This window comes from Sebastes umbrosus, chromosome 22 (assembly GCF_015220745.1).
Source record: "Sebastes umbrosus isolate fSebUmb1 chromosome 22, fSebUmb1.pri, whole genome shotgun sequence".
Classification (NCBI taxonomy): Eukaryota; Metazoa; Chordata; class Actinopteri; order Perciformes; family Sebastidae; genus Sebastes; species Sebastes umbrosus.
The window spans coordinates 10007556-10022750 of NC_051290.1; the positions used below are offsets into that span (position 1 = coordinate 10007556).

A 15195-nucleotide genomic window follows, 5' to 3' on the forward strand; every position below is an offset into this window, starting at 1 on the left:
AGGTAAACTTTTTGAATCCACGTGGCCAGCCAACTTCCGGTATGTGCAACTCCGGCTCAGACTCTCTTAAGGTGGGCTGTTAAGGTGGACTAGTGATGGGAATTCAGGCTCTTTTTAGTGATCCAGATCATTTGGCTCAGCTCACCGAAGAAGCTCCGGCTCTTTCGGCTCTCAAACGGCTCTTCTTTTTACCACTTCTGCCTTCTATAATTCAGCCAAATTTAGTTTTAGCCGTTTTGACCTATGATTAGTATGTTTGCGCATATATCACTTAAATTATTCAATATAATTATACTAAACCTTATAATTTTCAGAATACCATAATTAAGTTAAGGTGGACCTGCTTTTTCTCCTTAAAGTGACTAGCCGCTTCTCTGAGTTTTTTTCAGCTTTTTAAATAAATTATCAATATTTCTTTTAACCGTTTAAAGTGGCAGTAGGCAGTATATTTTATATTTATACTTTTGGCCTATACTGTCTTTTACAACTGCTTGGGGTCACCTGTCCAGAGGCAGCCCCATCATTTTAAAGGTCCCATATCGTGCTCATTTTCAGGATCATACTTGTATTTTGTGTTTCTACTAGAACATGTTTACACACTGTAATGTTAAAAAAAACTTTTATTTTCTTCATACTGTCAGCCTGAATATACCTGTATTTACCCTCTGTCTGAAACACTCCGTTTTAGTGCATTTTGACGGAATTGCAACAGAATTGCGTTGCTAGGCAACAGCTTGGGTCAATGTGTACTTCCTGTCAGCTGATGACATTCACATACACTGCAGTCAAGGCCTATGGAAAGGAGCACAGCCAATAGGAACGATCCCTCTCTGAAATGACCTGTGATTGGTCAAAGTCTCCCGTCATGGGATTTTTTAAAGCCTGAAAACAGAGCCATGAGGAGGTGCAGAAGTCTAGCTTTCTCTCAGAACACTTGAATTACATTATGCTGAAAGGTTATTATGGAATTTTAGCCCAATGATGCCAAAAATATACTGCCACTTTAATGTCAGTTAACGGTTAAACGGTTAATTATTAACATCCCTAATAGGCACTTAAAATTACAGAGCTGGAACGTCAAGGGGTTTGAACCACCCCATTAAACGAAAGAAGGTTTTTCTCACACCTCAAACAACTTAAAACAGAAATAGCCTTCCTGGGACTGAAATGTCCCATATACCCTTTAACGATGGGAAAACTTCAAACATACAAAACATACAATTACCACTCATTCCCAGTGTGTAGTTACTGTTTTCATATACACCTGTATACACATATACACTTGTGTATCCCTGCTTGTTGTGACACGTTGGGTCTGATTTTGTTACGACAACTCCGGCGCTCCCACGGTGAGGGATTAAGAAAGCAGGTTCCCACCTCCTGACTCCCACTGAGCTCTGAATAATGAAACTGTTTGTGTACATTTGTTCCACACAATCACATCAAGAGGCTCTCGCAGATGCCAGGGGTGATGCGTTTGATCATATTTCAGTGTTTTTGATTAAATGGTTCTTAGTAGGAAGTATATCACTCAAAACGTACCGAGGCTGACAAACAGCAGTGTTTTGTCTTCAGTGAATAATTTATAGTCGAACCACCTTCGGTCGCTGCGTTGCCAATTTATCTCTCTGTGATGATGGATATTTGGGAACAAAACTACAAAAACTCAGCTTATAAAACACCTTTCTGCTACATATTAGCCTTCATTACTCATAAACACACATGATTTAAGAGCTATACATATTACTCCTGTCTTCTACAGTACAAGAAATGCTCTTGAGAAGAAAAAGTCAGAGCAAGTTTGGGAAAACACACATTTATATTACTTTTTAACAGCTAATTCTTTATAACAAACAAGTGTTATTAACCCTCTGAGACCCACAATTGACCTGTTTTCGTCTTTTTTAAGGGGGTACAGGGGGTCTTTAGGGGGAGATAGCAGGTCAACAGTATACGTCACATAGAAGTGGTGTACATCAATTGAAAGCTGAGAACCAGAAGATTAATTTGAGATGCAGCTCAGCAGAATGTGACTAATTGTGTTAGTCATAAATCAGAAATAAACAAAAATGAATTATTTAAAATTAATTGTGAAAGTGTATAAGGGTTTAGAACATTATAATCACAGTATATGATGGTCATTCCCATGCTCTTTTAAGTTGTTGCAGCAATTTTTGGGTTGATACCATTTGTTACACAGATTTGGTGCTAATTTTAACAATTTTTTTTACCCATCGAGAATTGATAAAGAAAAACAGACGACTCATTTAGGAATGGAAAATGACTTTTAATTTCTTCCAAAAAAAGAGAGAGAAAACAGATCCCTAGAATAAACAAATATACTGCTGTAAAATAAAAGCCTGTGATTTTTTTTTTGTCAACTGTAACATTTGTTTGCCTTTCCATGCTTGATACAATCCATATATTTCTGCTTTAAATAAATAGAAAAAAAATGTACAAAGAGATGAGGGGAGGAGACAGAGAAGAGAGAGACAGATTTAAAAGATGTACTCTGCTCAAAAAACATTTGGCATCATTGAGAATTCATGGCTGATCCTGATGTACAGGGAGGTCTGCAGCCCGTCTGCATCGTCTGTCTTGTTTAACCCGTCCCCACTGAGGAGTAATCATACCTATATCTTGCTGTAAATAACGCTAACATCTTCCACGTTCAGAAAAATAATGCGGATTATGAGAGTATGTGTTTAAGCTCTGTGTTGTGAGTGTGAATGTGTGCATTTCTTTATATACAGAATAGTGAGGCAGCAATCCGAGGGTTCTTACCAAAAAACACAGATGTAGAAAAAACAGAACGTGCACAAGAGATCTTTGATTCGACACACCGACTCACTGACAAAATGAGGAAATTGATCTGTTAAACAGCCTCTCTCTTTCATTTTGTGGGTTTTTGACTCTCTCTCTAAAACGCGCACAGCGGCCCGCAGATGGCGCCGCAAAACAGAGGAGAATCTGTGCTGCGAGTAACAAATGTGACATCTTTGGGTAACACAAAGAAAAAAAGTTTGGCGCTCTGTTTTCTTTTTTGCTACAGTGGCTCGTTTATCGACAGCACAAACGTCTGTCAGATTCAGTCCCTGTTCATGGACGGCAAATCGAGAAAGTGTGATCCATCTCGCCCCAGACAACGGGGGACAACAAGAGAGAATTCATATTCATCATCACCATCACTGTCATGCTTTTTGGGGGGGGGGAAAAGGGACAACGAACAACGATACAACCATGCACTCACCGACCCCAGAAAGAGAGAGAGATGGCTCGCCAGAGAGGAAGTCTGCTCTCTGAATGTTTGATACACTTGGCCTTAGCAGAGAACAGACATTTTAATATGACATCGATCCGTGTATCCTTCTCCACCTAGATTCATGCTACAACAATGCAGAGAGGTGGTAGCAGCTTTGAGAGAAACTAAAGGTTGCCTGGTTTGATCCCAAACAAACCAACATAAAAAAACAAAACTAAGCAGTGGTTGTTGAGAGAAACTCCCAGCTGTAAGTGTGAGAAAGTGTCGAGAGTTGCCGAAAAGAGAGCCTGCATGCTCGGCCAAACCCCTCCCTGGATATACACCGTAACAAAATGACCTACATGATAAAGCTGTGATAATTACCGGCAGTTACATCAACGCTAAGGAGACGAGCCAGTGTGAGACTCGGAAACCACAGTACGCGCTCTCTCCGTCCAAACTTTGACCATTTTGAAACCACTTGAGACACACAGACAAAGACAATCTCATCGCAACAGGCAGGACTGGATTCCATGCAGAGAAAATTTTAGAAAACGGAAAGGAAATAACTGACACAAAATGTAGATTTAGCCTGAAAGAACTGAGCTTAAAAAAAAGGTAGTCTGACTGGGTCAAACATACTGTTTGATTCGTCAGGTAAATTTGCAACAACAAACAAAACCACCCTGGCACTGACTTTACTGTTCTTCACACCGAAGCCAACCTATTCTGAAGAGGTAATTACAAAACATCAGGAATCATGAGCTCTGCGTTTAGACCTGATATGAGTCATTGTTTAAGATCCAGGGGTGATGATGATCCGACTCTGGATCGGTGCCACGGCTGGTAACGGCTTCTCCCTTCTTTCTGAAGTGCCAATTCATCACCACCAGATTAAGAGACAGTAAGACAGCTGTCCCAGAGAATAAAGAGCCATGATTAGAGCTCACTTTTGGTGCCAAAGCACATATGTCCATTAAGAAAAATAGTTAATGAGAGTCCCAAGTTGGAGGCCAGAGGGAGTTCATGTTGATAAGAGTTCAGTTTAAGGACAATGGAAACACCAGAAGGCATTTTCTGAATACGTTTTGGCTGGACATAAAGATAACCTACACGTTTTCCTTACTATCAGGGCTTAGAACTGCTTATCTGTCCCAGTGATACATGGATACCTTTGCTACTTGCCACATTTTTCCTATTAAATAAACTTTATAAGTGGCTAGTGGAGCAGACAAACTTTAAAGGTGCAGTGTGTTTGGCGGCATCTAATGGTGAGGTTGCAGATTGCAACCAACTGAAACTTCTCCCGTGTGCCAAGCGAGCCGGTCATTGTAGTGAAATAAACCCCATAGCAACGGTCTGTTATACATAGCAACGGTCTGCTATAAAGAAATAACAGAACGTAGATTACCAATTCATATCGTATTCAACAAAGCCGTGTAATAAGAGTGTTCATTTAACGCGTCTCCATGACTTCATCCACTTTTTTCTTCGTGAATTTTCAGTACAAAGTAGCGCAAAAACTAACATCACTAATTCTTCCTGCCTGTCGTCGGCCATGTTTGTTTACGTTTGAAATTTAACAATTCGGGGGTTTCTCACATTTTCAAAATCTTTTAAGATTTGATAAATATTTTCGATTCTTATTTTCAGGTGATTGTGCATAAAGAAAACACTTATTCATATTATATTCCAATTCTGTAGATCCCCTTAAATGCTACACACTGTTCCTTTAAAGCTGCTGCAAGAAATCCACCAGCATTTAGCTAAAGCCCATTTCCAAACCTGGCTGGACTACATATACTGTACTTGACGTCTATGTCACTCCTATAGCCGACAGAGTCTCCCATTTGTCACAAAAGACCTGGATATCCAAGCATCTGATTGACTGTTGGGTTCAACGGTCCAATCAGAGACAGTTTGTAGGCTGCTGACATCATAGCGAGAGGCGGAGATGGCCGATGTTGTCGAGACAGGAAAAAAAGAAAAAGAGACAAGGACCTTATCTAACACTGGAGCGATGCTAACAGCGAGAAGAAAAGAGCGCACTCTAAGCGAACCACAAAGCCTGAGAGCCTCCGGAAAGGTTTCGTCTACAGCTAAAAGACAGAGACACCAAGAGAGATAATAGAGCTATAGTCACTAGACACTGGCAGAGGTGAGGACAAGGTGGGAAACCTACTGCGAAGAGGTCTTCTATAAGGAGGATACTATGAAGAGAGGCTAAGCTAACACAAGACTGCGACAAGAAGCGTCTAAGAGCAATATCTATCCAACAGTGATGGGTGGGAGCAGACAATCTAGACAGAAACTGGTTATTAGTACTATTTCTTTTTTACATTATCTACACATACCAAACAGTGACGAAGCAGGCTAAAAAAGCATTCTAGAGATAGACCAACTAGACAAAGTTAGGAGACTGAAGCGAGATTCTAGAGATTTCATGTGTGTGATGAGCTATCATTGGGATGTAGACACTGGACTGGGATGGGGATGGGGATGGGACTACAAAAAGTTTCAAGTTCATAGTTAGAATGGCAGGAAAAAACAATTTTTAGTCACCTGCCAAAGTGGCTGGTAGATTAGAACAAACGTGTTATTGTAAAACCTCAAACGATTTTTCTACAAACTTCAATCTTAACTTTTTCACACCAGGAGAACTGGCAACAGCTCTACTTACGGCAGGATAGTCACTTCAGTGCAAACATTTTTTACATGTGCATTTTGCAACAAAATTTTGATTTTTACAAAAACAAAACCAAAAAAAAAAAAGAAGCACATTTCGTGTCAAACTCGCTGGCTCAAATTTGGCTCGAAAATTTGACACAATTTGACCCTCAGAAATAGCCCTCAATGGAAAACATACACATAAAAATGTGTAAGCACACACGTGAACACACACTTTAAAAAATGCATTATGCACACATATACCAAACAGTCGAACTCATGGTGACGGATGCTTTGGCTGAGGAATGGCCACGACCTCTTTACACGAGTCAAATTTCGATCCCCAAAATTTCCCTGTGAGCCACGGAGCGAGAGAGCGATGCCAAAAAGTTCAGTGTCGTTTTTGGCTCTCGGTGCAGACGGGAGTCGCACTTAAAGCCGCTCCACTTTGATTCAGTGCAATTTAAAGTGAATTCAACTTAATTCAGTAACATTTAATCACTCACTCAGTGCTGCTGTCGTTAATCATTGGCACGTAATGTGGATCTGCCGATAGGGTGTACCTCATGAAAAAGCTCTTCGTTTAGAAACCTTTGACTTCTGAATCTGGTTGGTTAGGCTGATGAGAACAAGAAGTACAGATACACACAGGTCAACCAGGTGCTAACAGGCAGCTAATGAGGCTAATAAACACGCAGTCCCGTTAAATGTCTGGTCACACCAGCACTTTAAACTGGGAAATTTCACAAACTGGTGCCCTTAAACCAGCCATCTCGGCAGCGCTGCTGACCTTTGACGGAACGGAGAGTTCAAAATGTTTTATTTCACCTTCTCTGTTGGAAGGAGGAATGGTTTTGTAGACCAAAAATACATCTTTTTGAATAAACTGTGTTGTCCCGTTAGCAACCAAGCTAACAAACCTGCTAACTGACAGTTTGAACGCTCAGTAGCTCAGAGAGAGACAGTTTTATTTCACCTCCTGTGTTAGAAGGAGGAATGGTTTGTAGACCCAAAATACGTCTTTTGAACTTTTTTTTTTAAACTGTGTGAAGTTATTGTCCCGTTAGCAACCAAGCTAACGAACCTGCTAACTGGCCGTTTGATATAATAAACACTCTGCAGTCGCTTTAGCCTAAAAACAAAAATGCTAATTTCTTCTATTTTACCCTCGACTGAGAGTAACGGCAGCCAAAACTGTGTCAAGATAAACGTGTGAAATCATGTCAGGCTAAATGCCTGGTCACATGAGCACTTTAAACAACGAAATTTCCTCAAATTGTTGTCGTTAAAACCAAAATCAAGCCATCTTGACAGTGCTGAACTTTGGTGGTACTTGGGAGTCCAAAATGAAGGAAGCTATTGTTGCTTATTAGCATGTCCATCCAGTTTTACTTAACCTCCTCTGTTGGAAGGAGCGGCTTAAAAATGTTGGTTTACAGACAATTTAGATGACTGTGCTAGTATGTTGTTCCACCGGTAATCCCCCGTCTCTCTGTGTGTATCTGTAGCTTTTAGGAGAAGAAAACAATGCAGTATGAGTAACAAAGACTTAAAAAACCCATAACAACAAAATGCTCAACTACTTTTAACAAATGGTTCAACAAATTGCTGTACAAGCCCCGATAACATTCAGGAGAGGCTGCAGAAGAAAAACAGATTTTGAAAAATACAAAGATATCCCCCAACAGAGCGGAAAATTACGGGAAACACACCCGAGAAGATTTGCCTCTAAATCTCTCACTGATTGGACAGTTGTGGACACAGACAGCGAACGAAGGGGGTGAAGAGGAGGTCGGTTGCGAAGGTATTGTCTGAAACAACTGCTGTGCAAGAACACATACTTCCACACACACTAAACAAACACTTGTCCCCTCACAAGTGCTCCCAAGTGGCCGTTGCAGGCGGATGGAAACCCGGAGAGGACAAAATAGCACCAGTATGAAATAAAGCTAATTCTGCAGCAGAGACTCTCACGGTCTGAAAACCAGAGGTAGGATTTTCCTCAATCCCCTCCACTCTCCTCCTCCATCTTTCTTCACATCTTTCTCTCTCATCCTTATTCCCTTCTCCTGAAGCGTCACTCCATCGATATGATTTAAATCAACAAAGTAGACAGAATAACAGAAAGAAGCTACACACTCACACACATGCAAGGAGTTGTTTCAGACAACGACCAGTCAGGATGACATCTCCCCCACACCAGATCCCTCCATCCTCTGTTCGGTCATCTTCTCCTCTCCTCTTTCCAACTTGGTTTTTGGTGTCGGTTTGTTATCTTGTCGTCTGTCTGTCTGTCTCAGTCGTTTTAGCTTGATCAAATCATTCCTCCGTCCATCTGATCGTTCCTCTTCTTGTGTGTTTTCTTCTGCTGTTTGTTTGTCGCTTTTGGCACTCTGCTTCCCCCTTGACTGGATTACATAAACTGCATCTGAATAAGCAGAAAGAGTGGAAAACAATAGAAAATTTGTTTTTTAGATCACTTTACCAATGCATTGAAAAAACGTATATCTCAACATTTACATACACTCAAATAATACATCATACATCTAATTGCATCATTACAATAATGTTGTACACCTTACTGCAATTTGCACACTTGCTTTATCTTGAGTCTACCTAACAACCCACCTAACCACCCACCCACCTACCTACCTACCTACTTATCGCAAGTCTACCTGACTACTTATCTCAAGTCTACCTACCTACCTATCTCGTAGGTTGGGCGTTTGCGCCAAATTTGAAGAAATTCCCTCCAGGCGTTCCTGAGATATCACGAGAATGGGATGGACGTGAGGTCACAGTGACCTTTGACCACCAAAATCTAATCAGTTCATCTTTGAGTCCAAATGGACGTTTGTGCCAAATTTGAAGAAATTCACTCAAGGCGTTCCTGAGATATCACGAGAATGGGAGGTACGTGAGGTCACAGTGACCATTGACCACCAAAATCGAATATGTTCATCCTTGAGTCTAAATGGACGTTTGCGCCAAATTTGAAGAAATTCCCTCCAGGCGTTCCTGAGATATCACGAGAATGGGATGGACGTGAGGTCACAGTGACCTTTGACCACCAAAATCTAATCAGTTCATCTTTGAGTCCAAATGGACGTTTGCGCCAAATTTGAAGAATTTTACTCAAGATGTTCCTGAGATATCGCGTTAATGAGAATGTGACGGATGTGAGGTCACAGTGACCTCTGACCACCAAATTCGAATCTGCTCATCTTTGAGTCCAAATGGACGTTTGTGCCAAATTTGAAGAAATTCGCTCAAAGCTTTTTTGAGATTTCACGAGGATGGGACGGAGATGAGGTCACAGTGACCTTGACCTTTGATCACCAAAATCGAATCAGTTCTTCCTTGAGTCCAAGTGGACGTTTGTGCCAAATTTAAAGAAATTCACTCAAAGTGTTCATGCGATATCATGAGAATGGGACAGATGTGAGGTCACAGTGACCTTTGACCATCAAAATCGATTCAGTTCATCCTTGATTCCAAATGGACGTTTGTGCCAAATCTGAAGAATTTTGCTGTAGGCGTTCCTGAGATATCACGTTCACGAGAATGGGACGGACATGAGGTCACAGTGACCTTGACCTTTGATTACCAAAATCTAATCCTTTCATCTTTGAGTCCAAGTGGACGTTTGTGCCAAATTAGAGAAATTCCCTCAAGACATTCCCGAGATGTCGCGTTCACAAGAATGGCACGGACGGACGGACGGACGGACGAACGTATAACCCGAAAACATATGCCTGTAAAAGAAAAAGTGTATTACATTACAGAGAAAAATGTTACACAAACAGGTTTTTATTACATTTTGTGATTAAATACCTTTTCAGTGGCAAAGCTGTCGTTTTGTGTGTATGAATGCACAAGTACTGGATAGCTGACCTGGGCTCCGGGCATGGGTGCGAAGGGGTTGGTGGGTCTGAGAACAGGCTGGTTGTACATCATTGGCTGAGGACCCATCACTGGTACCCCGCCCATCTGACCCATCTGAGGAGGAACCTGGACACAGAGGATGGGGTCCAGTTAGAGAATGATGGGATACAAAGAGAAAACAAGAATCAGAGTAAGAGAAGGAAGAGGAAAGTGAGAAACCAATGATGCAAAAACATCAAAAAGGTCAGAAAAACAGGGATGAAAAAGAGAGAGGACAAAGGAAAACAGTGAAAGTAGCTACTTGTGGGCCCTTCGGTATAATCTGCATTAGAGCTAAAGCCATTACTTGATTACATTCATTGAAGAAAATGGAGGAAAACTACTTTGATTATCATCTAATTCTTTAAATAATTTATCGAGCCAAAAAGCCAAACACTAGCTGCTTCTAGCTTTCTAAAATGTGAGGATCTGTTGCTATATATTTTGGTCATTCAAAATTATCCCGTCATAACAATATACTAATAATCTTATTATTATAAGACTAGAGCTGTCAATCGATTAAAATATTTAATCGCGATTAATAACATGAATGTACATAGTTAATTGTGATTAATTGCAAATTAATCACACTTTTTATCTGTTCAAAATGAACCTTAAAGGGAGATTTGTCAAGTATTTAACACTCAAATATGCTTGTTTTATGCAAATGTATGCATATATTTATTATTGGAAATCAATTAACAAAACAAAACAATGACCTCCAGAAACTGGAGGCAACAACAGCTGAAAATGGCCATGCCAGTTTTTCCTCGACAAAATTTAGCGCATGTTTGGAGCGTTATTTAGGCTCCTTTGTGTCAACCTTATGTGACATGGTTGGTACCAATGGACTCATTAAGTTTTATAGTTTGATATGATACCAGTATCTTTACTCAAGCTTTATAACTGATCCCACTACAACCTAAAAATCGCAAGTTGTGTTAATGCATTAAAGAAATTAGTGGCGTTAAAAATAATTTGCGTTAACGTGATATTATCGCGTTAACTTTGACAGCCCTAGTTTTAATATGGCAAGTTGCATGTTATAACATGATACATAGTTCATTGTTATAACAAGAAAAGTTATAACGTGATAAGTTTGTATGTCGTGATAACATGAAATATATTTTTTCCCCCGGTGTGGCAGCAATACACTGCCGTACATTAGACTCTGAGAACTTGATTTTGTCACTATCTTCTGACATTTTACAGATCAAATGATTAATAAATGTATGGAGAAATAAAAGTTACAGAATAACCAATTATGGATATACTTAGTTGCAGCCCAGTTCAGCCTGTAACGTGAGTAACGGGCACCACCGCATGCACATTGAACAGTATGTTTATTGTGCATCTGACACTCACACTCACCATTCCATACACAGGCACTTGCGGTGTGGTCATGGGAAAAGCCATGGGAGCTGGAGCCTAGAAGAAGAGCAAAAAGCAAGAGTCAACATAAAGCAGGTGGAAAGAAAAACACACCTGCTTCACACATTTTCTGGCTTTTCTCAGCCTGAATATGTGGAAAGCTGATGTGGTTTGCCGTAGCATAAAGGACTTGAACGAACATTTAGATAATTGTAGCGTCATTAGCTCTGACAAACATCTCATCTGTCTGTGTTAGACACGTCTGAACACAATAAACAGAATACACGCAGTGTAATGTAAGGAGAAACACATGTAATGCTGATAAAGTGTGCACATTAGGAGCGCAACAATACAGCATGCAGCAGAGGTACTTAGTGGAATCCCACTGGGAGCAATCATTACCACAGCTTTAAAAGGGGGTGGCTCAATAGGACAGCGTTTAGCCCTGCCCTCCTTACTTCACAAATCAAATCCACTGCGCCTGAATGGGCCTCAAATTCGACGTGACGGGCAATTTGCAGCCGTCGTTTACATCCCACGCATATCCTCATCAGACAAAAGCCCTCCGATTTCTGCTCGACAAATTGGCAATTCACAGGAGCGAGCGTTTTTGAGGTACACTGCGGCATCGTATCAGCGAATGCACCGGAGGAAAATCAGTTTATAAGATTAAAAGTGGAGATGCCTCTTTGCACAACAGTGGGGAATCTATAACACATGCAGGAGTATTAATATTAACAGATGTTGGGTTTGTATCACCTGCAGTAATTTCACCATATCGCAGAGGCAGGCTGACGACTTCTTTAAAAAATAACAAATCTGCATTTCTCAGTGGGATTTAGGAGAATATCTGCAAGCATTTGCAGATCTTTCTAATATAATACCAGCGTGATTCCCCACCCCCGACCATATATAATAGTTTTAGTATTTGCTGCAGTCAGAAGTTGCGACTGTTTTCTCTGCTTCGGGTCATCCTGCTCACCCGGAAGTCGCAGGCTCCCACTGTTTTTAAAAACCCATTAAAAAACAGCTTGCAGAAACACGCTGCTGCTGCCTTCACAAACCTAATCCATCATTGTAAATAAGACAACTGGGGCACTTTTCTTAACGTGACTTCATAACGCCTCAATCATTGCAGAGGTAATAAAAGTGCTTCCACTCCAGCTGGATCACGCAACAGGGCAGAGAAAGGTACAGAAACGCAGTAATTAGCTGTGTTATATCACATTATTACCGTAGCTGTCTTACCTAAAATGATGGATTACATTAATCAAGGAAATACAATGGTGAATTTTTTTTTTAGCTGGAATAATAAATCTACACTAGCATTAATTGCTGCTTATGCAATGACGCCTTAATCGATGCTTTTAACAAATAGCGAGTTAAGCTGTTTGATCTATAAAAAGAGTCTTACAGTATTTAACAGCTGTGACAGCGTGTGGCTGGTATTTGTTTTCACCTTGTGAGTGTGTGTGTGTAAGTTGTCGGCAAAATGTGGTCCTGGATACTCCTACTGTAGCAGGAACTACCACGGAGGCAGTTTGGAGTACTTTGCCAAGTATTTATGTCTGTGGACAGATGTTGTGACCACGATAGCAACCGTCACAACCGTACAAGATGCAGTCATAAAACTTTACAGATGTTTAATTGAGATCAAAATGAAGTTCAAAGATGGGTGTGGTCCAAGCAAAACCACAGTGGGGGCGGTGGGCAAGTAATTTAATCAGCTTATGCCCGAACACTGTGTCACACAGCTAAATCCGACAACCGCGGCAAGCCTAGTACATACGGAGCGAGTCCTCTTCAAGAAGCTGGACGCCTTGTTTCTACAGTAGCCCAGAACGGACAAACCAAACAATGGCTCTACATAGAGCTATTCGCATTTCCACGTTTTTGTGTCGGCCACCGTAATTGGCTCGGCACTCAGGAGAAGTTTCAGTTGGTAACAATCTACAACCTCACCACTAGATGCCGCCACACTGCACCTTTAAATAGTCATTTTTTGAAAGGTATTTTTAGATAATGACCATTTTATTTTTAACATATGCAACATTGTGATGCTGTGATAAGCTTTCAGCATGACGCATTACCTCATTTGATACAGATTTTTGTGTTGCCATGTGAGATTTGAAGGCCAACATTAGGACATTTAGAGCTTTTCGCTTTAAGGAATTCTGAAAATTGAAACTCTGTTGTGAAATGTAATAAATACAGTAAAAGTTGAGCTTCAATGGTTTTCTCTGCTAAGAGATGTAAAAGCAAAAGGTTTCTGGTGGGGTCAGGTGAACCAGTGAACTGGTGATCTCAGGAGGTAATCAATGTGATTGATCATTTCATTCCTGCCTCCAAGGAGCAGGCTGTGAAAGCTGATCATAACCATTGATCAATCTGAACTCTCCTAGCAGCAGAGCTGGCCAGCAGCCAATACAGACAGGTAAGAAAAAGAATCCGATACAAGCCCAAAGTCTTTGAATTTTATCTGTCAGGTACGTTTAGTGCTCACTTAGTAGTTGCTCGGTATTTGAAACCACCATTAAAGATTTAACTGACTTTCATCTGCACCTGAACCACGCTTTAGTTAGCAAACCATCTGTCTCTGAGTTTGACTCCTACTGTCTTGTCTTGTGCTAAATGACAGGGGGCATCACTATATTTTATTTTTTTTAGCGTGACAAGAAGAGAAAAACAAGAGCAGTTGAGACGCTGTTTATGCTCCACTACACCTTCTCCATCGGTATGTTTGTCCATCTGTCTTTCGGCCCAGCTGTCGGCGCTCGACGCATCATGTTTGACATTCATGTTTGTCTTTTTATACTCAACCTCCCGCCTGCTGTTTTCTATCCTTCTGTCTGTCTCATACCGGTGCATTTGTTTTTATTTAAATCTGTCTTTTCTCTCCATCTTTCATCTCAGACTGAACTTCTGCTATTCCCTTTGCCGTCTCCGTCTAAAGGTGACTCTCTTCTTTCTTTCTTTTGCTTCCAGACTCCTGACCTTACATGACCTGCTTGTTTAAGTGCAGGTTTAAAAAGTAAAAAAAGAAGTTTTGCAGGATTTCCGGCTGGCATTTTAAGTATCAAGCGAGCGCCGACCGTTGCATCTTTGCCCTTCTGGCGAGAATCTCAGATGTGGGAGTTTCACTTATCATGCATGACACTCCACTTATCCGCCGCTCTGCTACCTGTGATGTCTTATATATCACTACCGCATGCCGCCATGACTTATTTATCACGTTACAGCTTACGGAGGTTATGTTTGCCGTTTTTCTGAGACGATATATTTTCTTTCTCAGGGACAATAATGACAAGCTCTATATATATTTCCCCCCTCTAAGCTTCATTTGCTCGTAGTCAAAGCTGATTCATTTGCTTGTCCTGCTAAATGCACGTTGAAGGCAGGACTCAGTTTACTGCTGACAACAAAATGCACTTCTATCTTGTATTATATAGGAGGAAAAAAAACACTTTAGTTTGTTTTGCTGAGAAAACAATTACTTTAATTTTCTTTTTAATGTGCTACTGAATTAATTCCCATATATAAGATATTTGTAGCGCCCTAGAGGAGAAAAGTAGCGCCCTGTTCCGACTTTCTGGTATCAGACGGTTTGTTTAGTGCTTAAATAACTAGCACAGATCATTTAGCCTGTAGCACAGAGGTGAGAGGGTTATTTTGGGGAAATTGGACAAGAGCAAAATGGAGCGTCTCCAAAGAACACAAGAAAGAAAGAGGTGACAGAGAAAGCGATGAAGAGGAAGACAGCGAGAGGAAGCACATTATAGGAATCATTAAGACTTGTCTTACTAAACAGGGATAAGTACTTACATAACTAGTATAGAACATTCCATTCTGCATCAGGACGCAACAAGGAGAAAAGACAAAAGAAGACGGACGGAGGGAAAAGACGGAGATGAGATGGAGAGGGAAGGAAAGAGACAAGTGATGGGAGAAAGTGACAACATGAGGGTGGAAGAGAGAATCCAAGAAAATGAGGA

At 40.8% G+C, this 15195-nt stretch overlaps 1 protein-coding gene across 8 annotated transcripts in view; it reads right to left on the reverse strand.

Annotated features, from left to right (window-relative positions):
• Positions 1 to 7390: 7390 nt before the first annotated feature.
• Positions 7391 to 15195, reverse strand: part of si:ch211-200p22.4 (phosphatidylinositol-binding clathrin assembly protein) — an 81267-nt gene continuing 73462 nt past the window's right edge. For 4 of the 8 annotated variants that reach the window (XM_037758046.1, XM_037758043.1, XM_037758045.1 and 1 more), the window contains 4 exons: positions 15026 to 15049; positions 11204 to 11260; positions 9743 to 9919; positions 7391 to 8336 (listed from right to left, as the gene is read on the reverse strand). In XM_037758046.1, coding sequence (XP_037613974.1) covers positions 8322 to 8336; positions 9743 to 9919; positions 11204 to 11260; positions 15026 to 15049 — 273 coding nt within the window. In that variant the 3' untranslated portion in view covers positions 7391 to 8321. Of the gene's footprint in view, positions 8337 to 9742; positions 9920 to 11197; positions 11261 to 15025; positions 15050 to 15195 lie in introns of all 8 variants that reach the window. The other 4 variants (XM_037758040.1, XM_037758039.1, XM_037758042.1 and 1 more) reach the window with 3 other exon arrangements.